At 28.7% G+C, this 25851-nt stretch overlaps 6 protein-coding genes and 1 long non-coding RNA gene across 9 annotated transcripts; 2 read left to right on the top strand and 5 right to left on the bottom strand.

Moving 5' to 3' along the window:
- Positions 1-510: 510 nt before the first annotated feature.
- Positions 511-6294, bottom strand: LOC113219231. The gene is made up of 2 exons (XR_003306054.1): positions 5589-6294; positions 511-4770 (listed from the first exon to the last, which is right to left on the bottom strand). It is a non-coding gene; the product is annotated as an uncharacterized LOC113219231 (long non-coding RNA).
- On the top strand, positions 5032-14119 carry LOC552592 (facilitated trehalose transporter Tret1). Of its 2 annotated transcripts, none has more exons than XM_006564914.3 (3): positions 5032-5455; positions 11857-12101; positions 12181-14119. In XM_006564914.3, the coding sequence occupies exons 1-3, from the start codon at positions 5400-5402 to the stop codon at positions 13470-13472; spliced, it is 1593 nt and encodes a 530-aa protein (XP_006564977.1). In that variant the 5' UTR covers positions 5032-5399; the 3' UTR covers positions 13473-14119. The 2 variants fall into 2 exon arrangements, with proteins under 2 accessions (XP_006564977.1, XP_624970.2); XM_624967.6 differs by lacking the exon at positions 5032-5455 and adding an exon at positions 7460-8102.
- A 151-nt stretch (positions 14120-14270) lies between these two features.
- Positions 14271-15232, bottom strand: LOC107965473. The gene is made up of 2 exons (XM_016916020.2): positions 15060-15232; positions 14271-14974 (listed from the first exon to the last, which is right to left on the bottom strand). The coding sequence occupies exons 1-2, from the start codon at positions 15112-15114 to the stop codon at positions 14328-14330; spliced, it is 702 nt and encodes a 233-aa protein (XP_016771509.1). The 5' UTR covers positions 15115-15232; the 3' UTR covers positions 14271-14327.
- A 155-nt stretch (positions 15233-15387) lies between these two features.
- On the bottom strand, positions 15388-16603 carry LOC552579 (proteasome subunit beta type-3). The gene is made up of 3 exons (XM_624955.6): positions 16466-16603; positions 15584-16149; positions 15388-15494 (listed from the first exon to the last, which is right to left on the bottom strand). Exons 1-3 carry the CDS (start codon positions 16466-16468, stop codon positions 15446-15448), a joined length of 618 nt encoding a protein of 205 aa, XP_624958.3. The 5' UTR covers positions 16469-16603; the 3' UTR covers positions 15388-15445.
- Positions 16604-16967: 364 nt separating this feature from the next.
- LOC725467 (cullin-2) lies at positions 16968-21172 on the top strand. 2 transcript variants are annotated; one of them, XM_026445115.1, is made up of 8 exons: positions 16968-17394; positions 17995-18203; positions 18296-18794; positions 18881-19060; positions 19168-19386; positions 19461-19631; positions 19705-20649; positions 20725-21172. In XM_026445115.1, exons 2-8 carry the CDS (start codon positions 18085-18087, stop codon positions 20854-20856), a joined length of 2265 nt encoding a protein of 754 aa, XP_026300900.1. In that variant the 5' UTR covers positions 16968-17394; positions 17995-18084; the 3' UTR covers positions 20857-21172. The 2 variants fall into 2 exon arrangements, with proteins under 2 accessions (XP_026300900.1, XP_026300901.1); XM_026445116.1 differs by having other exon boundaries at positions 17995-18188.
- A 138-nt stretch (positions 21173-21310) lies between these two features.
- LOC725502 (homeobox protein ARX) lies at positions 21311-23374 on the bottom strand. The gene is made up of 3 exons (XM_001121339.5): positions 22583-23374; positions 22007-22209; positions 21311-21934 (listed from the first exon to the last, which is right to left on the bottom strand). Exons 1-3 carry the CDS (start codon positions 22794-22796, stop codon positions 21599-21601), a joined length of 753 nt encoding a protein of 250 aa, XP_001121339.1. The 5' UTR covers positions 22797-23374; the 3' UTR covers positions 21311-21598.
- A 229-nt stretch (positions 23375-23603) lies between these two features.
- Positions 23604-24877, bottom strand: LOC410525 (retinal rod rhodopsin-sensitive cGMP 3',5'-cyclic phosphodiesterase subunit delta). The gene is made up of 4 exons (XM_394004.7): positions 24521-24877; positions 24289-24351; positions 23954-24211; positions 23604-23873 (listed from the first exon to the last, which is right to left on the bottom strand). The coding sequence occupies exons 1-4, from the start codon at positions 24559-24561 to the stop codon at positions 23792-23794; spliced, it is 444 nt and encodes a 147-aa protein (XP_394004.2). The 5' UTR covers positions 24562-24877; the 3' UTR covers positions 23604-23791.
- Between the last annotated feature and the right edge of the window lie 974 nt (positions 24878-25851).

Genomic DNA, 25851 nt, shown 5'->3' on the forward strand with positions numbered 1-25851 from the left:
ATATTTTGCGAGTAAATATTATTTTAAAAATAACTATTTTTATTTTTAATAAATATCCTCGAGAATAACTTTTAAAATTTTTAATCGTATAAAACTTAACTGAAATAAATCTTTTTCATTAAATCTTGTTGGTTCAAAACTTTTTTCAACTCCAATAAAAAATTAGTTCTTTTATCAATTTCTTTTCCTATTTTTCTTTTCTTATTATTTATTGTTCGTTTATTAGAAAAATTTTATATTTGTTTTTTTCTATTCAATTTAAATAAATTGGATTTAACATGTTTTAACATGTTTCTTAGACTTGTTCGTGCACTGCACGAATTCAATGCTACAATCTTCCTGCTTTTATCAATTTCTCTTTTTCCTTTCCTTTATCAATTCCTCTTCCTCCTTTCTTTTATCAATATCTTTTCCTTCTCTGCTTTATCAATTTCTCTTCTCTTTTATCATTCTTCTTTTTCGATTCTCTTTTAACATTTTCCTCTCTTTCTTGATCATACTTTTTTTTTATTCTCTTTCACTGAACATCAATAATTCTATCTCATTTAAATTTAAAATAGATTTAAAATAGATTTGCCATTTAAAATATTTGTTTTAATTTGAACATCGTTTTAATTAAGAATATTTGCTTTTTATTATTGCTTATTGCTGAAATTTATCCCGTTTTCTTTCCGTTTCCCTTTCAATATTATAAAATAATATTTGATTTTCAATCGCAGCGCAGTTCGAAATACTTTTATTCTCGAATCCTTCTTCTTCTTTAACAACATTTATAATGATATATAATAGGCAACAACTTTACAATTCAAGACAGTAATATGATGGACATTTTAATTTACATTTTAATTACATTCTGACAACAATGTTTTCTGTTCCTAGAAAATTGACGTTCATATTTAAATATAGCGATTTTCTGTTGCATGCCAGTGAGAATCGCTTTCACGTGCCTTTCTATAAAAAGAATATTTATCACAATTAATCGTATCGTCACCATACTCTTGCGAGAAATCCTTGCACAAATTTTTATCGCTCCAAAAATGCGTTTCTCAATTTATCAAAGATTTAACGTACAGTTTCTTCAAATATCGAATTTCATTGAGATAAAATTTCAAAGTAAATTCCTTTTTTTTTTTTCTTCAAATTTATTCGTTAAATTTTATATCAATATCCGCACTCTTCTCCTCTTGTTTTTTTGATTACACACATAACACATCTTGCGTTATTAGTCATTCTATCGTTATCAATCATGTGCCTGAATAAAACGTCCGAGAGTAGCGAAGAAAGCAAGATAATTCGCCTGGTACCCTGGCTCGCGATATCGATATCCTCTGCAACGGCTGATAAACATATTTATATCGGGCTTCTCTTTTTGCCACTTATCACCATCACGCCGGTTCGTCATGAAAACTCGGCACTCGGCGGAAATCAAACGATTTCTATTCTCAAATTTGTCGCCCCTCTTCTTCCTTCTTCGAGACGAAAAATTTTCATCCATCTGTACATCGACATTGTTATCGACATCCAGAATTATTGCAGACTTGAACTTTGTAATTAACACTGGCTCGGCGTAAAAAACTCTATTTTCTTCTCCGCGACAACTGTGCGCGTTAGATAAATTGTACAAGTTGTAATTGAGGATAGAGTTCGTTTAGAAGGTACAGAACGCTCGATCAATTAAACCACTACACTTTTTTTACGCGTTCTTCAATTCCTCTTATCGCTCGCCTCGTATTTTTAAACCCTCTGTCAGATTTTGTTTCCCTATTTCTTTATAATAAATCCCTTGCTGTCGTTGTAATTATTTTCTATACGAGCAATCATTTCGATAACAACAACAACGTTTTTTGGATTTTTGCATTATAATACAGGTCTTCAAGAATCGTGTAGGCAAGATTAACAATTAACCGCAGATATTGTATGTATGTATATAATATCAAAGATACCTATTTCAGTATTTATTCTTCAATTTCTAATTGTATCGTGTATCAGTTCATTCTTTTCTTTTCTCACGCAATTTCTCAATATCTCTTCTTTTTTTCTTCTTCTTTACTATCTTTCACTTTTCTGATCGAACCTGGATCAATTTTCTGAACTTTATCTTTTTTCAACGTAGAGCCAATTATCTAATTAATATCGACACGATCTCATTTCATTTCGAATTATACTTTCCTCTTTCGGATCTTGTAATCGTGTTTCAGAAAAGTAAAAATTAATTTATTTCTCGAATCTATCGAGTTAATGTTTAAATTTGAATCTAAAAAAAAAAAAGTTGCGTCACGAGGAAACAACAATAGAATTTCTGTTCCTATCGATCGTATCATTTTCAGAAACCGTTGATGATTCATTCATCAGGTCACGAGAGTATTTTGTCAAGTCTTATCGAATCTCGTGACTCGTGCTCTCAGACACTGTCCAGAAACTGTCCACCCATTGTTACACTTATAACAAGTAGCCAATTATTTTTATTAGAAACGAAGAACATGCATTAGACAATTATACAATCTGTAAGAATCTACAAGAAGAATCTACAGAGAACAGAAAAGAAGAATCGAAAATATAATTTTTCGTAACGATCGTATCGTATCTATTCGATCAAATTCTAAATTGAATCGAAAGGGACGTCTACATCGTGTTATCTTAAAATACAGACATCGTTCGTGAATGGATTCTCGTCTCGAGTATACGCTGCTTATCTCCTTATCGATTATAAATTTTAATCTCTGTACAATTTTATATAATGTTTCCTCAATTTCCAGGAAAGATCTAAACAGCGCCAAGTGATTTAGAAATCCTTGTATATCTCGTTTAAATCACCGGTATTATAATTTTTATTTAAAATGTCGCACGAGTGAGAAAAGACGATCATCCTTTGATCCGATCATTCGATTAAACACCGATCGAATTTGTGTAATTGATCCCGCGTTCAACACGCGTGCCATACGTGAACTCGATGATTTCTAGATCGCGATAAGTGTATCAGATACAATTGACCTATTTCCTCGGAAACATTTGAACAATCTGCAACGCGTCGTAACACGTACACACATTCTGTTTCACACAGCACAACAACTTTCTTTTACAATATTTTTATCCCTCTTATCTTATAGATAGCGCATACGTACGTACGTGTGTACGTTTTTATTTAATTTTATTTCGATCTAAACATTTGATTCGAAGATTTTCACCTTCTTTTTTTTTCACTTATCGGATCGTATACTTAATTGACCCATTTCCTCGGAACAATCGAACAATCTGCATCATGCGTCGTAACACGCACGCATTTCACAGCACAACAACTTTCTTTTATAATATTTTTATTCCTCTTATCGATAGATACGCGTTAGCGCATGTACGTGTTTAATTTTATTTCGATTTGAACATTTGATTTTCTTTTTTTTTTAAGGGGTTTGTACTTTGGAAAATTCATAGAATTTTTTTAAAATTTCAATTCCTCTTGTTTGGCTCGATCATGATTATGATTGAAAATAAATTCATTAGATACAACTTATGCGAATATAAACAATATTGATCGTAAGTTCACACGTTTTATTATAGTTCGCAATCGATAGATTCAAAGTTCAAAAGAACATCGTGAAAATGGAGATCGATCGATCGTGTAGAGTAATTTCGATTCGGTCTATTATTTATAACCTTGATGTAAATCGAATGCCAATCGATCAATCGCCACTGTACTTTATTATTGTTCGAGTATTTTTCCGTTTTGTCGATTAATCTATTCGACTAATGTCCCCATTAATCCACCTAAACGCGAGCCTCCTTTATTTTTCCTCGCCGATTTATCCGATTTATTTCGATTGCGATTGATTTTGTTATTTTGTTATGAAAACGAGGATTTTTTTTATTAAAGAAATGTTGATTAAATATATATCCAATATTTTAATCGCTGCATCAATTATCCTTCCCTAAAATGCTAAAAATTTCCATGTTTAATTTGTCAATAAGATATATTTTATGCCTGTGAAGTGAAAGGGATATAGATAAGATGAAGACTGGAAGAAAATTTCGCCTTGAAAAGTTGTATAATAATCTCAAAACGATTCGAGAACGCAAATAAGCTCTTAGAGTAGAGTATCTCGATTGATCAATCATGATGATTATCAGATTAATATTGAACATCCTAATATTTGTTATTTAAAAATTATTCGTCAAAAATTCAACATATGCTTTGTCAATTACTCAACATTCGATTCGATTAATCTTTCTGTTACGAATAGATACAACTCATTCAACAGTGTACAATACCTTTTAAGCCAAGGAGGGAAGACCTGTTTGATTAAACAAAGAGGTCACGCATCGATGATGCTTGATATATTTTCCTCTTCATTTATTTCTATACTTCTTTTTTACAATTATGCAAACGATGTGGAAAAGCATAGACGTTTCTGCTTGGTTGCAGAATGCAAAACATTGTGCTAATGAATTTGAATTATTAATGCATTACCTTTTTTTCATCCGAGTCGTAAGAAATTTCGATTCGTTCGAAAATTTTGTTTGTATTATGTACGCCATTTGCGATAAGCATGCGATCGGTGAAAAATATGTGGAACATCGAGCAAATTTCACCGGATAAATAGTAAAAAGGAGTCACTGAATTCAACGATTCGATTACTTTCTACAATCTTCTCTTGCATTTATACTTCATTCTCCATAATTACGAAGCGTTTTCGTGGAAAATGATGTTCCCCATTTGGATAAACTGACTGATTTCTCCTGATTAATTGGCAAATCTTCCGATCCGAAGTTGTTTACCTGCAACAAAGTGACAATGAGCCGTTAGTATTATATTAATATAAAAAGTAAACTCGTCGTAAAAAAAAATCAGAAGAAGTTAATGCAATGGAAAATTTATAATATCCTTCTAACTTTGTAATAGAAATTTCGATGATATAAATTTGATTGAAAAATACGTAATCCATATCTGTAATCTGTTAAATATTATCAATATCGTTGATAAGGATGCATCGATAATCCATTTATTGCAAAGATTTCGTGACAAAGGAAACGTGCATTATTGTGGAATGTCAAGAAGATCGATCGTGTGTAAATTTTCGAAGATTAGAAAATTTTCGCATCGTATCCCAGTGAAATATATTATCTATCGAGATCCGGATCGTGTGAGCCGACTCCTTTGAGAGATTTGCGATAAACGATGAATAGATTTATCTATCTTCCTCTCAATGTTTTGTAAAGTTTTGAAACGATGGTACTCCCAGCAAATGTGAAAATAAGCGAAATTAAATAAAACAAGACACAAAAGACGTAAGAAGCACATGACTTGAGTTTGATATGAGTAAACTCGTGACAGCAGGCCCGATAAACCACTGAGAATAATTTAATCGACCGCAACAACCGGCAAACGTGTTCAGTCCTTCGCCAACATGTCCAGGAACAGGAATTACCAGACATTTACGAACGAATGCGCGCCGTCCATCGAGTAAGTACTTTACTTACGAGAAAACATTCTCGATACACATTTTGAAAGGTAAAAGAAAAAAAAAAAAAAAAAAAAAAAGAAAAGAAACAGGATAAATTTCGACGGTGGATAAATAATAATATACGAGATCAACCTTGTGTATAGTCGGCCATGATCTAATCGGCCATTTTCCGCGCCTACCAGGTGAGTTGATCGATAACGCGTTGTAAAGTTCAGGGGCTCGTTTAATTACATGTGTTGTACTATCTTTCTCGAAAATAGCCAGTGGAAAAATTCGTAATGATCGATGGGTATCTTCGTAATTAACATTTGCTGGAATGCAACGCTATACTTATTTCGAATATGTTGAATTAATCGAGTTTGATGAAATTCTAATAATCTTAATTAGATATCGGTTCGTTTAATTTGAATTAAAAATGAATTTGGAGAACATATATTAATAAAAAAATTCATTTTTCGTTATATTGCGATTTTATGTAACGTAACAATATACATTTCGTAAATTTGAATTGTCAAATTTCAATGCAATCGATTTTATCGAACATTTTGATTATTTTCGTAATTAATTTGTAATAATGGAATTGTGATTTGAAAGGAATGAATTTGAAAGATATCGAGAAGAAGATGTTAAATTTTGAAAATGTTAATGTATAGAATATTCGTTATATTACGCATAATTATTTGTAAAGAAAGAATTAGAAATATATTAATAATATCATTATTTGTCTGTTTATGAAAACGTCATAGTTAGCGATTAGAATATTTGCATAAAACGGATTATTCATTGAGGTTATCTTTCTATGTCTGATTTTATTATTTATTTTATAGTATAGTATATATATACGGTATACGAATCGTCATCGTATACAAATCGTATATAAATAAGAAAAAAAAAATAATAATCAGAATAAATATAATGATATGTATTATAGGAAAAAGATTTGAAATACATTAAAATTTTATTAAAAAATATTTTTTATTTTGTTATCCTGTCTTTTATCATTAAAATTGTTCTTATTCTTGCGATTTTTTTTAACGATTCTGTTTTAAAATTTAAAGTTTGATAGTTAAATATTATTTCTCGACCTTCTATTAAAAAAAATTTTATCTCACGATAAGAGCAATTTTATATAAAAACGTGACAAAATAGAATTTTTGCTTATTCGTTATCTCATTTCGCACATTTAGTTATATATAAAAAGACATCAATATTGGAATTCACGAATAACAATCGTGACAGATTCAGTCACGAGTTGTACAACCATCTAGCGATACGCTCCTATTTTTTTCAGATAAACAAATGATCAAATCCTCGTGATTGTTCTTATCGATTCGAATGTGATTGTGCTTTACATGAACTCCTAATTTAAAAAGAAATTTATACTTGTAACTTTTCCTATGCGAAATTTAACATATCCTTTTTTTTTTTTTTTTTTTTTATTTCATATATACGTAATATGTTAATCTTTTTTATATTCGGTCAATATTAACATGTTGCTTTTAGCAAATTGAAATTTCACGTTTAATTTCCATATTGTTATTAACAAATAAAATTTGTAATTATAATCAAAGTGTCAAAGTATAGAATTCTTTCAAATATTTCTTTATTCAACAATTTTTTCTGAAATATATTTTTCTTTTTTTAAATTATATTTTCTCCTCGATGCACATATTTCTAGATATTTTAGAATATTTTTTCCGATATTTTTTTCTTCTCCAGTAAATTTAATTCAGTTAACTTTAATTCTAGTTTTATTTAATAGGTTGTAATTGATCCAATTGATATATAAAATTACTTTTTTTTTAATGACTTTTTTTCATTACGAGATAAATTGGATTGAATTTCACTTTTTCGAGGCTTTTTCGTGAGCGCGCAGAAGCTGTTTGAAGTACGCATGCGCGAGCGGACAAAATTCGCGCGTCTTTCTGCCGCGCAGGTCAGAAGGGACTCGACCAATCGAAACGTCGATTACTTTTGCTTATATAAAGCTTTACCAGCGATTATCGTGAGTACATTCGCTTCGCGCGCGTCGTCCAAAGAGTAAACGGTACATAGAATTAACTTGTTTTTCATTGCTTCGGTCTTTGTACACAAAAATTTTATTTTTTTTTTTATTTGTTTTTCGTTGTGACTATCTCTCTTCATCTAATCCTAATTTTTCTCAAAGAATTTTCGTGAAAAAAAAATTCATGATAAAAAGAGAATAAGAAAACAAAGAAACAAATTAAATCGTTCAGTGTACATGTATTGTCCATGGAAAAAAATACAAATGGAATTCTACAAAATAGGGTATATAATTGGAATTTCAAGAGTTTCTTGAGAGAACGAAAGCTGTTCCCAAAAACACTACGTGATCTTGTGAGACTTCGTTAAGGGGTAACGAATACAAGTGATCTTGAGAAAGAAAGAAAGAAAGAAAGACGGGGATCAAAAAGAAAAACAAAGACGACAAGAAAACAAAAAGAGGAAGGAAGAAAAGAAAAAGGAAAAAGGCGATGATGTGCAAATTTTTTCTTATAACAAATTTATAATTGTGATTAAAATAGAAACTGTGATATAACATTATAAATATTTTATTTTAATTTAATACTGTTTCGTTTTGGAAAAACGGCAGCAAAAGATTTATAAAACGAACACTATGGCAAAGTAAGTATATTTATATTATTATATATATTTATATCATACATACAGTGTACAGTGCCATATTTGTTTTCTATTTCTTATTATACTTCCTTTTCTGCTGATATTATGATCATGAAGTATCATACAAAAGATGAACACTTTATTTTGATAAGAAATAATAATAAGTAATTGTTTCTTTGTATCTATTATATTCTATAATAATTATAATAATTTTTTTCCATTGATTTTTATCGAAGAAATCAATTATAAATTCGGTTGAAAGTTAGTCGTTTCATCGAGTAAACATTTATACGATTCTTACTTTTTTCTTTTTTTTTTTTTTTTACATAATTGATATAATTACTGTAATTAATAAAATTATTTCTAATCATAACTCATCAACTGTAGTTTTTATTACAAATTCTGAAATTAATATAATAATTTTACTTTTGAAATTGAACTTCATTTTTTTAATTAAAATTCATCAAAGGATTGTATCCTTTAATAGCATAATCCATCGTGAATTAAACTCTCGAATACATCGAATAATCTCGTGTACAACATTCATTTTCGATAGATTAATTAACCATCTCTATGAATCATATTCGATAATTTTCTGATTGAATTCAAACAGCAGAATTTTCGTGCTACGAACACGCTACGAACAGATAACAATTGAGCCTATTTACCATTGTTTAACATGATTAACTTATTAATATGCGCTGTCAAGTAATGTCATTAATGAATAACCAGATGACGATTAAAATTCGATACACGTTTCGCATCGAAGAAATAGTCTTTCAACAATATTCCTTTTATTATTATAATTAAGATATTTTTTTTTTTAACAATACTTTTGTTCTTTTATTACCAGGTCAATTTTTAATCCATTGTAATCGTCCGTTTCGTGTCACCGGTCATAAATCTTAATTTATGTATTATACATCTAAGATAAGATTACAGTAAATTGTCTTGGTAATTTTCGAGTACTCTTTGCAAAATTTGTTTTGTACCCTATGACCGTTCAATCCAGAAAATATTTAACGACACCAATTCAACAGCTTGATCGATAATCTTATCGTACGATCACTTTTAACGTATATTCAAGATTTGAATCTCAATAGAAAAAAATAAAATATATATTTATCTATACATTCATTTTCTCTCATAATTTTTAAGGATCGAGCGCTTAAACAATTTTAACGTAGAATGTCTTATAATTGGCGTAACAATAAATATACATCTTGTTTGTATCTCTGATAAATATAAATGAAATGCAAATCCAGAGACAATTGATTAATTGCAACAAGTGTTCAATAGATATTAATAATCCTGTGTAATTATTGAAAACTTCAACATTGTGTAACATTGTATTATTAAAAATGCAATCATATTTTTTTCGAATTATCTTCATTTATAAATAGTATTTCATTACTCACAATTACTCCTAACCACAATCTTAATTAAATATTCTAACACGAATACAATTTCCATTGTTTTTGGTGCGTTACTCCCTTACTGTTTTCCATGGATGAAAACACATGATGCAACTGAACTATTATTACTCATCGATCAGGGACAATTGTTCGATGTGTGTTCGAACGGTTGTACACATTGTACACTTGAACCCTTTCGTGTAAAGCATGGACAGAAATAATTTCATCCGAGTGTGCCAAAATTCGCGAATCTTCGGCTAAGTGAACGGCGAGAGAAACGTTTTAAATGTTGATGTTTATCTTTAAAAATTTTATGTAAACAAGATATGTAAACATTTGTATTTTATTCATTATTATTGTTATTATTTTTTTTTTTTAAATACATATAAATCGGTGATAAATAAAAATTAAAAATTCGACGTTGTATTTAAACTCTTTTTTTCTTTCTGCAACTTTTATCGTTCTTTTCTTACGCGCGGTTATTTCTGATTCGTTGCAAATCTCAACAATACAGGTTAAGGATGTTGAATCGTAAAAAAAGTATTCTTGGTACATTTCTACACACATTATATTTATTACACTGTTTCATAGTCGGTCTTTGCAAAAATAAACACGCAGATTATGCCCGTGTAGATAGCAAACATTCTGTCCAACTGTGTTTTATTAATAACAAATCTGCATGTGAAAGCAATCTCATTAGCGATATTTATCATTTCCACGTGTTTATCATTTTCACTATTCTACATTTACTGGTGCCTAGTTTACTATATTTGATAAATGATGCCTGTTTTCAATAAATATACATATCGTTTCAATAAACTGGTATTGCTTTAAAAAATTCTGGGACAAAAAAACAATTTACATGCAAAATTTAATACGCAGTAAAATAATTCTCATTTTTTTACGCCGTTAAATTAAAAATCAATATATATATATATATCCAATAGTTCTAGATAATGTGTTCGAGTTATATTTTATCTCTATAACGACTTCAGTGTTATTGTTACAAATATTTCTTTTTTTTCGAAAACATTAATTTATTTGCAAAATTGGATAAATATATGATTAATCTAACGTGTAAAAATAATTTATTTTAATATTTTGTATAAATTTTTAGCAGAATCCATAAGACTGCGATAAGTAAATATTCTTATCAATGGTTTCATTAATATGAAAGATATATTTAACAGCTGCAGTCAGATAAAAAATGCAATTTCGATCGATAACAAAAGGAAAAATTTGCAGAATCTTTATAGTTTTAAAATATATATGTATATATACTCGATGTATACTCGACAAAGATACTAAGATGTTTTATTTTTCTAAACATTCTTCGTTTTTTTTTTTTTTTTAAATTAACTCGCTTATCGAACGTCACGTTCATGTTTGTCCGTAATCTACTTTAAACATGTTTTCTACAATCATCATCTTTTTCAATATTCTAGAAATGTATAAACAAAGAAGATTCATTCCTTTTTAACCGTATCAGCGCGTGCCGCTTGTAGCATTACACGAGTTACGAACTTCTCTTTGTTAATTCTGTCATTCTTTCGATTTAATGGTCATAATTACATCGGCCTACGTCTTTCAGTTCACGGACCGCAAGAAATTTTAATATCGCTTTTGAATCATTAAACGATCATATTTCATTATCAAATATTCGTTATTTAAAATCATTTTATATCACGTTTGTTTTCTTTTGAACATATTACTTTCATTTTTAAATAACAACCATTGTTAATCTCGAAAGTAGTGTATCAGATCATCCTGTTGATAATTATTTGTTAAATTACAAAATGTTTGTACAAATAATTAATAAATCGATTTCTATTTGAAAAATGGGATTTTAGGTCAAACTTTATTTTCGTATCATGTAAAATCAGTGCCAAATTTTCAAGTTATCTCGAGCATTACTATTACACATGTATCTCGCATGTGATAATAAGGATTCATTAATGCAAAAAAAATAAACGTTAAAACAAGTATTATTTCTATCTACGGATTTTATTTAAAAAAAAAAAAAAGAAAAAAATAATGATTTTCAAGTAAATATTTACATGTCGTCTCTCTCATCCCTTATCTGTATCGGATAAAAATAATTATCTCATAGTCCGTAGATAAATAATCAGAGAGGATACAAAACATTGCTTTGTATCTTCAGTTGTTTATATCATATAGAATAATGTGCGTGTGCGTATGTATCACCACATGTTTGATTTTTGCAATATAAATAAATTAAAATTTTTTAGTTTATATTACCACGCAAATTTTGCATGATCTCTCATTACATGTAAATCTTTAATAATTTGAATATTGACGAAAGATTAATTATTTTGCTGCAGGAAAGATTTAAATTTAGAAGATGGAAAACCTGTACTGGCAGGACATAGTGCAAACACTAATCCAGAAAATGGTCATTCTGTTCATGGAAGTGCTGTCAGACAGGTTCTGGCAGCGGTAGTGGCACAACTTGGAACTCTGAACACTGGTATGGCTTTTGGTTTTTCTGCCATTGCTGTCCCACAACTACAAGAACCAAATAGCAACATTCCTATTGGCAAAGGATCATCCGAGGAATCATGGATTGGTAAATTAATACTATTTAAAACGTATTATAAGAGTCTATCACGATTACGATGATAAGATAAATTATACTTTCCTTGTAGCTAGTATGTCTTCTATTGGAACTCCTATTGGATGTTTAATATCTGGATATATGATGGACGTACTTGGAAGAAAACGATCTCTTATTATCACGGAAATTCCAGCATTACTTGGATGGATATTAATTGCATGTGCGACCGATGTTCGTATGATATATGCTGGAAGATTCTTTGTAGGACTTGGATCAGGCATGGTGGGTGCTCCAGCGCGTGTTTATACAGGAGAAGTGACTCAACCTCATCTACGGGGAATGTTGACCGCTTTTGCAAGTATCGGAGTCAGCACTGGTGTTCTGATCGAGTATTTTTTGGGAAGCGTACTTACGTGGAACGTCTGTGCAGCTATTAGTGGAATTTTACCTCTTGCCGCTCTTTTGTTAATGTTTTTCTTCCCCGAAACACCTTCGTATCTTATATCTCGTAGTAGACCTGAAAAAGCACGAGAAGCGTTACAACAAGTTCGTGGTAGTACGTATAATATTAATCAAGAAATGGAAACACTTATTAATTTTTCGAATGAGCGCGATGTTAAGCGCCCGAAAGGATTTCGAGAAATAATTAGAGCTCTTTTAAAACCGAATGCCATCAAACCTTTTACTCTATTGTTTTTATACTTTTTAATATATCAATGGTCAGGTACAAATGTAATAACTTTTTATGCCGTTGAAATTTTCAATGATTCAGGAGCAACAATAAACAAGTACTTAGCTGCAGTAATTCTCGGGATTATAAGATTAATATCAACTATTGCTGCTTGTATTCTATGTAGAAAGAGTGGGCGAAGACCCCTCACAATGGTTTCATCCATCGGCTGTGGACTTTCTATGGTAGGATTAGGTGGATATATGTGGTTAAAAAGCTATTGGACTGCAAATAATCTTCCATTTGTTGCTACTTGGATACCTGTTTTATGTATATTTTCATACACTATTGCTTGCACTCTTGGTTTCCTTGTTATTCCTTGGATAATGATAGGCGAGGTATATCCAGTACAAGTACGTGGTATTATTGGTGGTTTAACCACAATGGCAGCCCATTCTTTTATCTTTACAGTAGTTAAAACATATCCATATTTAACTAGTATACTTACTACGCATGGTACTTTTATTTTTTATGGTTGTATATCTTTATTCGGAACGATATATTTTTATTTATGTCTTCCCGAAACTAAAGATAAAACACTTCAAGAAATAGAAGATTACTTTTCCGGTAGGAACAATAATTTAAGAACTAGAAATATAGATAACAATAAACCAAAGGTGTTACAAGTGAAAAAAGGTCAGATTTTGCCTTGAATTATTTATATAAATAATATTTTAATAAACGTAAATTAATAATTTGTCGTCTTCCATCAAACAAAGATAAAAAGTTACATGGCTAAGTTTTATTATTAATCAAAATTAATTCATATTATTATTAAAAACCTGTTTCTAATTTAATTTAAGAAAAAAAAAAAATGAAACAATAGTATTCTATACTTATCTTAACATATTGGAGGATGATAACATGATTAAAACTCCAAAAAATCTATTAAATTATATAAAAATTACAATTATCACAGATATTTTATTTCTTATTTATAAGTAAGGCAATTTTCAATGATATCTATTTATTAATTAAATATTCAAGTAATTTAAATATAATATTTTTTTTTATAAGATGGTAGCAATATAGATATATTTTTATAAAAGGATCAAATATATTCGTAAAGAAAAAAAAAAATATGCTTTACGGATATTTCAATATGCACATAAGAAAACGAAAAAGGTGCTATTTATTATTATAGTATTACAATATGTGTATATATGTGATAAAAAGATAAAATGTAATTAACTAGACTTATAAGTGATATTTGTAAAAAAAATCATAGTCTGACAATGTACGCGTTTCAACAATGCAAACTACTCTATAAATTAAACATTTTTAATATATTTACTATGTATCTCAGGATTTTTTAATTTTTCCTTTTTAATCTTAATTGCTACTTTGTTACTATGAAAAAATAAATTTTTAATTCTTAAATATTTAAATGTTTTTTTTAAACTTATATGTATATAATGAAGAAAATTAAAATATAATGAAAAAGATCAAAATATAATTTATTTCTATATATTTATCAATTATTTATTCGTTATATACATGTATATTATTTAATCAAGTATTTTTGATAAACGTATTTTATTACGTTTTTTTCTTACATATTCTTTTTTCTCATCTATAAATTTCTTGATCATCTCTGGAGATAATATTTCACCTCTATATGTTTTGGGTAATATTTCTTTATCCAAAATAGCAAGTCTTCCTTCAATATATTTCTTAGGATCAAAATTGTGTGCCTCTTTAATTTGAGTAACTAATTCTGCTTGAAATAATTTTTCCTTCAATACATTACGATTTGCTCTAATTTTTGCCCATTTAAACTTCATTTTTTTGCGCAGTTTTCTTCTTTTGTGTTTTTTCATTTTTTTTCTTCTAATTACTATCATACGTATAGCTAATTTTTCTAAGATATTTTCTGTTGGTGGAAGCTGGAAAGATGTATCTATTAATGGTAAATCCTGTTTAATAGATTGGTTTATTAAAGGTTCTTCCATTGATGGTATATATTTAGATAAAGGCATTTCATCTTTCTTAATATTATTTCTTGAATTTTCAAAATCTATATTAAGCGTTTTTGGTATAAATTTAATATTTGGAGATATTATATTTAAAGCATTTGTAGAAAAATTAGGAAGAGATATTGCATTATTATATTCTTTTAATAAATATGAAGAATAATATTTTACGATAATGTTACCTAAAATAATAATATAACGATAATAATATTTAAAAATTATATTAGGTTATGTTTAATATCGAATTAGAAATGATAATTTACATACTTTTTGTGTTTATACTTATTTGTCGAAATGCTGCACATAGTTTGTTAATAATCATTATAATTATTTCTTACATACATACATTTAATAATATACTTAAAATATGTAAAATACAATATAAATTCAAAACATCGATCGAACGAAGCTATAACTTATTTAATAGAAAAACATGGCGCCACCTAACAGTATCAATGCATGTATAATAAATAACTATAGATGTAAATAGAATTTAGGTATAAAAGAATTATATGTAATATACAATAGAATTGATAAGTCTTATGAGATTTTAAATTTCGTTTATTGAAAATCATTAATTTATTTAAACAATATATGTATCTTAATAAGATATTTTATATTGATGTATAATATAAACATATATGTATGATACTTTAATCCATTCGCGTTTTAAGAGTCTTGACTGTAATTTTATCTTTTTCTCTGTAATTAAAAATTAATAATTAATGATGATCCTATAATGTGTGTGTGTGTGTGTGTGTGTATAAAGAAAAGATAAAAATCAAACTAACATTATATAAACAATAGCACCCCAACCAGATATTGCATCTCTATCACATGCATTTACTAATGCTTGACTAATTGTTTCAAAAAGATCATCTGGTTCCATATCTGGTTCATAAAGTGATTCACACATTCCATATAATTGTTCAGTACATGTTCCACCAACCACAAAATCATTTGATGGACTTATACATCCTATTAAATCCATATTACAAATAAATGGTTCATAAGTATTAGGATTTAATCCAGCAATGATAGGTTCTACAAAATAAGGTCCAAATCTTCTTTCGTATAATAAATTTGATACCATTGATGCAAATGCTTTAGGATGTATTTTTCTATTTTCTTTAAGTTCATAAAGATTTAATCTAAATCTTAATTTTTCCATTACAGTTTGAGTATCAGTAGCAAGACCAGGAAGGCTAAGATACAAATGAGATCCCATTTCAAATATCTTTTGAAAATCACATGTTATGGTTTGTGCTTGTATACCAAATCTACGATCAGCAGCTATTGCCACACAATTCTTGCCTTTCATTGCTATAATAGCTCCACCATTATAAGCTAAAATACTCTAAAAAAATTACAAATAACCAAAATTATAAGAATTAATTAATAAAAATATTTTATTTTATTTTACTTAATTAAATTTCTTTTAATTAATTCAAAAATTTATTAATATATAATTAAAAAATTTTCATTAATAATACAATTATATTTTTTTAACATTAATTTGTAAAACGTGCAATGTCATTAATGTATTTGACAGTAACATAACCTCTTTTTTATTTTACATTGTTGTTTAAAATATTTGAATTTTATATTTTAAAATTTGAAATATTCGTAGAAATATGGCAAAATAACTATTATTTGATATAATAAATATTTACCATTTTTAAAGAGTTTTGAAAAATTTACCAATATCAATTAAATTCTACCGCACTTTAAAGTATATTACAAAACGCAAGTTGTAAGTCATGAAATATATAATATATAGAAGTTCGATTTCTTCTTTTATTATATAGTAAATATAAATTCATATAACTGAAGACATTATATTAATGTTTTTCTTATAAGTAAAGATAATAAATAGCATATAATATTTCTATTTAGATACTATTATTTTTAACATAATATAATTTCTTGATATTATATAGTTAAGAAATGTGTGCAAAAAATTAATAAGATCTTGAATTTTTTATCATTTTGAAATTTTAATAATCTTTTTGAACTATTTTATATTCAGATATATTTATATAATACTTTTAATAGAAAAAAAATCAATTTATTTAAATAAAATAAATACAATATAGATATTATTAAAATTTATTATTTATATAAGAATAATATAGTATATTTTGTACTGAGAGTAGAGTTTCTAGATAGCCTATTCCATCATCCCCTCCAAAATCTTAGAAAGTCAAGAGCAAAGGGGAAAAACATGGCTTTGCAATGTTATTGAGAAATTTGAGGCAGTTTCATGATCCGCATTTAATTCGTTATCTATTATAGAAAAAAAGTTTATATTTTTTGTGAATTCAAAGTCTTTTTTTAAGTAAACGTTTTATAAAAGTGATAGTTAAAGTGAAAACGAAAAGTGGAAAACGAACAAAAAAAAGAGAAAGAGAGGGAAAGACAGAGAGAGAGAAAAATGTGTTCGATCAAGACGAGTCATTGTAAATGTCATGAATTTTGCAACTGGGAATGATTTACGAATTACTGAAAAGAAGAGTTTTCGTAGAATTTATCTTGATAGGAATTAAAATTGATTGGCAATTACATTTTGAAGAATACAGATCACTCTTTCTACGAATTTTTGGTTAGTGGTTTCGATGAAAACCATCTGGATACTACCAGTCAGCTGTAGTTTGTAACACGCGTTTACACGTGCAGCTTATAATTTGTTCAATAATTAAGGGGCATATCATTTAAATTTAATCAAAATAAAATATAATAAGATGCAATCGCGACAAAAAATGATTGTTTTTGGTTCACATTTTACGATGATTTACGAATGGTTTATATCTTTTCATATAAGTGTACAAACGCTATTTTAAGTGCTGATCAACTCGATCTACTTGCTCTAGAATAGTATTCTAAGAAATAATTTTTTCATTGTGCATGTTGCTAGATTGAATAAAAGAAATTTTAAAATGTCCATGAAATAAATATGTATCCGCGATGTATTTTACTTTTATGTTATTTTTAAACCACTGATATACAAAACACTTGGACTTATAATTTCAGTCTTTGTCTATAGTTTTAAGATTATTTTTGGAATATATTTTAGGTTCTTGGCTTTAATATTTTTTAATTCCTTGACTTGTATTTGAGGTGTATTTATCTATTGTATAAATTTTGCATTATTTTTTTTATCATTGCGAGATTATAATTGAAGGTATTGTTTTTTTTTTTATAGGTTTACAGATTTGATAATTATATTATAGAATTTGTATACTTAACTCTTTGGTGTTGTAAGTCTGTAGTATTCTGTTGATCTTATAAAAGAATGTCACTAAAGCCTAAACGTGTTGATTTTACTCAAACATGGGAAGCATTACAAGAAACTGTAAAATGTGTAATAACGTTATCATATGTTCCACGTGCAACATGGTATGATAGGTTCAGGTACTTTATGATATCTTTTGATTATTTTCAATTATTTTCATATTATATAAAATATTGCATATTTTTGCATATATATCTTTTTTTTATTTCAGTGATGTGTATTCATTATGTGTAGCATATCCAGAACCACTTGCCGATCAATTATATTGTGAGACAAAAAGATTTCTAGACAATCATGTCTTCCAATTATTAACAAAGGTTCGTGCCCAAGGTGAATCTAGCTTATTGCAGGCATATCATCAAGCCTGGACAGAATATTCACAAGGCATTAATTATTTGCATCGCTTGTACTTATATTTGAATCAACAACATATTAAAAAACAAAAGCTTTCGGAGGCAGAACTGATTTATGGCATGTCTTCCGCTACGGTCGTCGATTGCCAAGAACAAATGGAAATAGGAGAGTTAGGTTTAGATATTTGGAAAACAAGAATGATCACACCATTAAGAAAGCAACTTGTGTCTCTCCTCTTAGAAAATATTCATGCAGATAGAGTTGGTACATCTCCCACAGCAAGTACAGAAGTTATTTGTGGTGTGATACAGAGTTTTGTTCGAGTTGAGGAATATAAGATGAAAGGACAAGTAGATGTAAATGATCTTTGTTATATTATTTCATTTTTTTTTAATATGCACATGTTTTGCAAAACTATTTTATGTAGTGTATTTTCTTTTAGATGTATCAAGAAATTTTTGAAACACCTTTTCTTGAAGCTAGTGGAGAATTTTATATGAGAGAAGCAGCCGAATTACTTCAAAAATCGGATGTAACGCATTATATGGAACGAGTAACGTGGCGACTTATTCAAGAGGAACTTCGTGCCCATAAATTTCTTCACACAAGTTCTGTGCCTAAAGTATGCTTTTACTTTAATGTGCATATATCAAATTAATTGTACATATATATATATGTATATATATATTAAGTTAAAATAGTCGATTGTTTAATAGTGATATATTGTAGGTGAGACAATGCTGTGAAGAAAAAATGATTGCTACGCACGTAGCGTGGCTTCATTCAGAAGGAAAAAATATGATAGACAATGAACGTAAAAGGGACTTAATTCTTCTTTATCCATTGTTAAGGCCATTACCTTCAGGTTTGGCAGTACTTGTACAAAAATTTACTCAGCACATCACTCAACAAGGATTACAAGCAATTGGTTCTTTACAAGGAGAAAATGTAAGACACGTATAGATCAAATAATTATATTTTGCGCAATATTACTTTATTATTTATTGAATACGATAATATAGATACACACACAGTTTGTGGAAACTATGCTGGATGTACATCGTAAATATTCGGAATTGATTAAAGATGTATTTAGGGGTGATCAAGCTTTTGTAACTGCTCTTGATAAAGCTTGTTCGATTGTTGTGAATCATAGGCCTGTTCCACGGCAACCAGCTAGAGCACCTGAACTAGTAAGTTTCTTAAATTGTTATATTCTAGTGCAATTTATTCATTTTTTATTCCATGTCTAATATTTTAATTTAGCTTGCTAAATACTGCGATTCTCTGTTAAAAAAATCTGCCAAGGCTGCATCAGAGGGAGAAGTAGAAGAAAAACTAGCACAGTGTATTACTGTGTTTAAATATGTTGACGATAAGGATGTTTTTCAGAAATTTTATGCACGAATGTTGGCAAAGAGATTAATACACCAACAATCACAATCAATGGATGCCGAAGAATCAATGATTGATCGTTTAAAACAAGCTTGTGGTTATGAATTCACGAATAAGTTACATCGGATGTTCACCGATATGTCCGTTTCAGCCGACTTGAATGCCAAGTTTACAACAAGCTTACGAGAAGGGGATAGAGAAAATCAATTAGGCATCGGTTTTGTAGTGTATGTGTTACAAGCAGGTGCTTGGCCATTAGGTTTACCACCATCTTCAGGACCGTTCGATATTCCTCAACAATTAGAAAAGTCTATACAGGCATTCGAAACTTTTTATCACGCGCAATTTAACGGACGGAAACTTACTTGGTTACATCACCTTTGTCAAGGCGAACTCAAGTTCAATTATTTAAAAAAACCTTATTTGGTAACTGTACAAACATACCAAATGGCACTGCTACTTCTTTTCGAACATTGTGATTCGATACAATGCAGAGAAGCTGCCGCATCATTACGCTTATCACATGATCAATTAGTTAAACATGCAACCAGTTTGGTTGATTGTAAAATTTTAAAAAAATCAACAGATGGAGAATTGGAGGAAGATACAATTTTGTCGCTCAATTTCGATTATTATAATAAAAGAACGAAATTCCGTATAACTGGTACATTACAACGGGATGTGCCGCACGAATGTCATGATGTTGAAACTACTCATCGCAGTGTTGACGATGATCGAAAATTGTACCTGCAAGCAGCTATAGTTCGTATTATGAAGAGTCGTAAGGTTTTGAGACATAATCAACTTGTACAAGAGGTGAGATTTTATTTTAACATCAATACGTGCGAATTAAGTTAAACAATTCAATTGAATGTAATAATGTTTTTCCAGGTACTAAGTCAATCTAAGGTTACATTTGCACCATCAATCAGCATGATCAAAAAATGCATCGAAGCTCTTATAGATAAACAATATATTGAACGTACGCCAAATAATGCAGATGAGTATTCGTACGTCGCATGATTTTATCGTACCACCTGACACAATCATTAATTTATTTTATTCAGGGTGCTTTGTGATCATTCATAATATCATACTTTTGGTAACTTTTAATAAGATGATTAAATACTCAAAATTTTATCTAATTAAATACATTTCTATAATTGGAAAAAATGATAATTTTATCAGTAATAATATTTAATTATCAAATCTCTCGTTTGAAAGATCAAAGAAAGCATCCTGAATTGCTTTCTTGCTCCTAAATTGACCGATTAATAACTTAGTTGATTCAATGACTTGTAATATATGTGCACGGAATAAAGATGATGTTACTATTTTATGCTGGGACAGTTTCATTAGTTTCCCAAGAGTAAAAATTTAATTTCTGATTTTATTATAACATTATATTATTATAACTACTCGAGATTCATTGAATCCATATGAAGAAAAACAAATCGATATATTTTTACAAAATCTATATAACAATACTTTAAATATGTTTGAATTCTAATTTTTATCTCGTTATTTAATAGTGATGATAGAAGTTTTTGGTCCCTTATTTTTTTAAATTATAAAATACCAGTTATAAAACTGGTGATAATGTATATAATACTTTTGATGGCCATATATTGCACGATACATGGTGAGATTCAAGTGACATTGCAAAGAATTGTTTGCATCAGACACTTTGCTCTTTAAAAATATTATATAATATAAGGAATATTATTAATGAGTTACACTACAGCATAGATTTGGGTTGGTACTATTAGGAACGTGGAGTTTTTAGTTGCAACAATTCTGGATCCAGCAAAGGATTATCATCCGCCTCTGATTCTAATGGCTTATTCATACTATTAACCACAAGAGATGATGCAGTAGCTGTGTTACTATATGGTGAAAATCCTGCCCATTCCATGCCAAGATATATGGGTGGTGGGCTACCTAATGGTGGTTCCAATAACAAATGATCTGATTGTTGCTGCTGTTGCTGCTGTTGTACTTCTTGGCATTCAGAAGGTGGCAAATGCGAAGTCAAGTGAGTGGTTACTTTACATTGTTTCTCTTGTTTTCGCCATTTTGCTCTTCTATTTTGAAACCATACCTATAAAAAAGTTATCGAACTTGATAATTATTATCGATCGTATTTTTTGGAACAATAGAATATAGCTATTACCTGTACTCTGGCTTCTGTCAATTGAATACGGAGAGCAAGTTCTTCTCTAAAAAATACATCAGGATAATGCGTTTTTTGAAATGCTCTTTCCAATTCTTCCAATTGAAAGTTCGTGAACGTGGTACGATATCTGCGCTGTTTTCTTTTACCGACTCCAGTTGATTGCCTATCTTCACTTCCCGGACTTGATGAAAAATCATACGCTATAAAAATAAAATATTATACTGATCAATATTATCAAATATATTTTCATCAATATACGATGTCACGAATATAGCGTGATTTATTCACTTTAAAACGAAGCATAACATGTCGCTAAAACATTATAAATTAATGTGTTGATTCGCAGTTCACATGCTGATTTCTCACTGCATTTAATCGCGATAAATTTAAAATATGGTATAAAATGATTCATAACTTTTAAACCGATTACCACTAACTCTATTTAAAACAAGGGCTGGCGATTCGCTTAATGCATTTAGCAATAATTTAATTGAGGACTGCCCCAACTTACGAGCCGACAGGTAGAGAGTGGCAGTTAATTAAATCAGGTCTGGGGTGGCAGGGTGCACTTACAGAATTTTGTAGGAAAGCAAACTGAGGAAGATTGAGCGCCTATCAGACCAGCTAGAGCAGTCGACTGTAGATCTCCTGCAGAGTTGATCTCATCTGGTGCTCCAGCAGAAGCAACGATCGCTCCAGTGGACACTAGAGGATCACGCGGTGCACCCACTAAAAATAGTTGTCTACCATTTTCGTTCGCACTTTCGTCTTCTTCCTTTAAATCCATTGTAATATTTGGCTTCCGTCGTTTAATTAATTAAAACACCAAATAAATGAGGCTGATGGTAGACTGAGTGAGTGAAGAATAGGCTAATGGTAATTGAATCACTACAGGTTGAGAAGTTCGTGTGGGTACCACAGCGACTCCGCAACTCTGCTATTTCTTTTCTCTTTTCCTCTTTTTTTTTTCCTTACACCTGTACGACGTAGATAGGGTAGGGGATAGAGTATATTCAACATGAACTCTCTCAAGAGGGGTAGTGAAGCCTCAAAAATGTATTGCTTATACACCACGAATCAATAGCATGAGTGTAAAAAAACGGTATATCTAGTTTTTATCATGTATTCATTAACTGTTTCATAAGTAATTAATATACGCACGATTATATGTAACCGATTATTTCATTTGATATTAGAAATATCAAATCGTAAAGTGAAATTATATTTGCAGTTAATTTAAAAAAAAAAAAAAAAAAAAGAAAAGATTTTGAACATACAATAATTCGATAATTTACTTGTTGCATTAAGATCATTTTCAGTTAATATATCGAAATATATATATAATTTATAATTTTTATTTTACAAAAAAAAAAATGAAAAGGCAAAAAAAGAATATATTGTCAAACAATAAATTTTGTTAGATTTTTTTTTTTTATTAGATCAGTGTAGTGTATTACAATATGTACAAAATTTGCTAGATCTATTCAGACTTAAATAAAGATATATATATATATCGTGCCTTAAAAGTGCACATCTCATTGTTCAAGCATTACCACAATAACAACTCTTTGTTAAGCTTATAGAAAACTGAAAATATGCTATTTGTTTTATTCATGGAAATGTGAGAAAATATATTCAGCATAGTGCATATCACAGTAGGTGCATGAAGTAAAATGTTCAATATGAACTTCAAAATTGTTATCATCTTCAGTATTCCATCTCACGTGTATATATTGAAACACATTAGTTGGACCCATGTCATATCAACGTAGGACAAAACATTCAGACATAAAAAAGGCGTACCTTACTGGTAGAGACCAATAAATCATCGTCAAAAAATTTTGTCTCTATCACAACATTTCCACTAAATAAAAATAAAAAAGATTAATTAATGATAAATGATTTCAAAATAGAAAAGTATAATAATATATTGTATATATTTACTTTAAAACATTAGCAGGCATCATTTGACTTTCTGGAGCAGCTTGGATCAAACTTTGCCATGTATTAGTACTATTAGGTATAACAAATCCAAATTCGAAGAACCATTCTTCCAAACATCTACCTTTAAACAACACTTTCTGTTCTAACCTAAATCTTTCCATTGGTTCTGCAGAACTAAAATTAATTTCTCGTGAAACTGCACGACATTTTAAAATCTTTTTAGGTACTCTCGCTTCATGTTCGATTTCTGGGACAGATCTTTGTATAATAAATTTCAAAGTTAATTTAAAGATTATATCATTGCAGCGTTATTATATAGGTTATAATATACTTACAAATCTTCGTTACCTTGCCATAATATTTTACCACTATCGGCATCTCGTAAATTCATCCAATTTCTGTGATAAATAATAGTTAAGAAATATTATAAATTATAAATTAATACTATCAATAAGATACGTAAGATTTTTCATGATAAACTGACTTTAACCTATAAAATGCCACGATTAATTGTGTAATTTATTTGCAATAGGATTATAATTTTGTTATTTAAAAAAAAAAGGATACACTTGAAAGCCTTTAAGTATATCTTCGCCTCGAGAAGGCATAATTATTTTCACACGAAATTAATTACCTTTTATCTTGTATGTATATAAATGTAAAATCCATTCGAAACTATCGATTCTTTAATTTACTAATTTGTAAGCAGAAAGTAGCCATTGGTCATAGCTAATTTCAGGTATCATTGAATAGAATAGATAAATTTATAAAAATTATTTTTAACATTTGTACATTAAATAGCATAAATCATAAAATTATAGATAATTAGAATAGATAAGATATAGAACACGAAATATACATACATATATTGCATGTTATATTTCATAACATATTCTAAATTAGGTGTTAAGAATTAAGATTAATATATATATTTCATAATTTGCAGATTTTATTAAATTATCGATCCAAGATTTTGCAAGATAATATAAAAATTAAAGTAATAATAATTTCCGTTAATATATAGAAAAATTTTTTTAATATAAAGAATCAAATTATCTAGCATTTTTATTATTTTCACCTTGTCGACTTAGATGAAAACGAGATAAAAGTAGAATATAATATATTGAGAAAAATCAAAAAGATTTATTAACATTTCTTTCAATCAGTATTATCAATTTAAAAAAATTGTATCGTATTTTTTATTTTGCATCGTTGTATATTATTTTTAAGCAAATTATTATATCGTCTAATAATTTTATAAATATATTTATAATAATAAAATAATGATAATCAATTATAAATTATTGTATATTTCAGTAAATTTATTGAATAAATCAAATTATTAAATAAAATATTTAATTCTTTTTTTTTATTATTATATTTTATATTTTTAATAAAAAAAAAATTTTGTATTTACATTTTTTTACGAAATAGAATAAAACATAATAAAACGTGATCGAATAAATTTCGATTAAGAATTTTTATTAATAAGTTAGACAAGGAAAATAAATAATGGGACAAAGACAGAGATAGGATAAAAATATTGAAATCAGCGCCATCTTCAGAGTGCCGCAAATGAAACTCGTATATAAAGGACAGAAAATAGCAAGAAAAGGATAGAAAATAGAATAAGAATTAGCCTTTAGCGTCATCTCTCGAGTACGAAGCGAACTATCACAAATGATTATAAACTCTAAAGGTAAAGTATGGTAAGAATTGAATACGAACGCCATCTCATGGACCATCTTTCATTAAAAGATATCTTTGGTATTCAAGAGATGACGCTAGCGATCATTTCTTATACTATTTCTATCCTTCTTTTATTATTCTCTGTCCTTTATATACGAGTTTCATTTGCGGCACTCTGAAGATGGCGCTGATTTCAATATTTTTATCCT

The sequence above is a fragment of the Apis mellifera genome, linkage group LG14 (assembly GCF_003254395.2).
Source record: "Apis mellifera strain DH4 linkage group LG14, Amel_HAv3.1, whole genome shotgun sequence".
Taxonomy (NCBI): domain Eukaryota; kingdom Metazoa; phylum Arthropoda; class Insecta; order Hymenoptera; family Apidae; genus Apis; species Apis mellifera.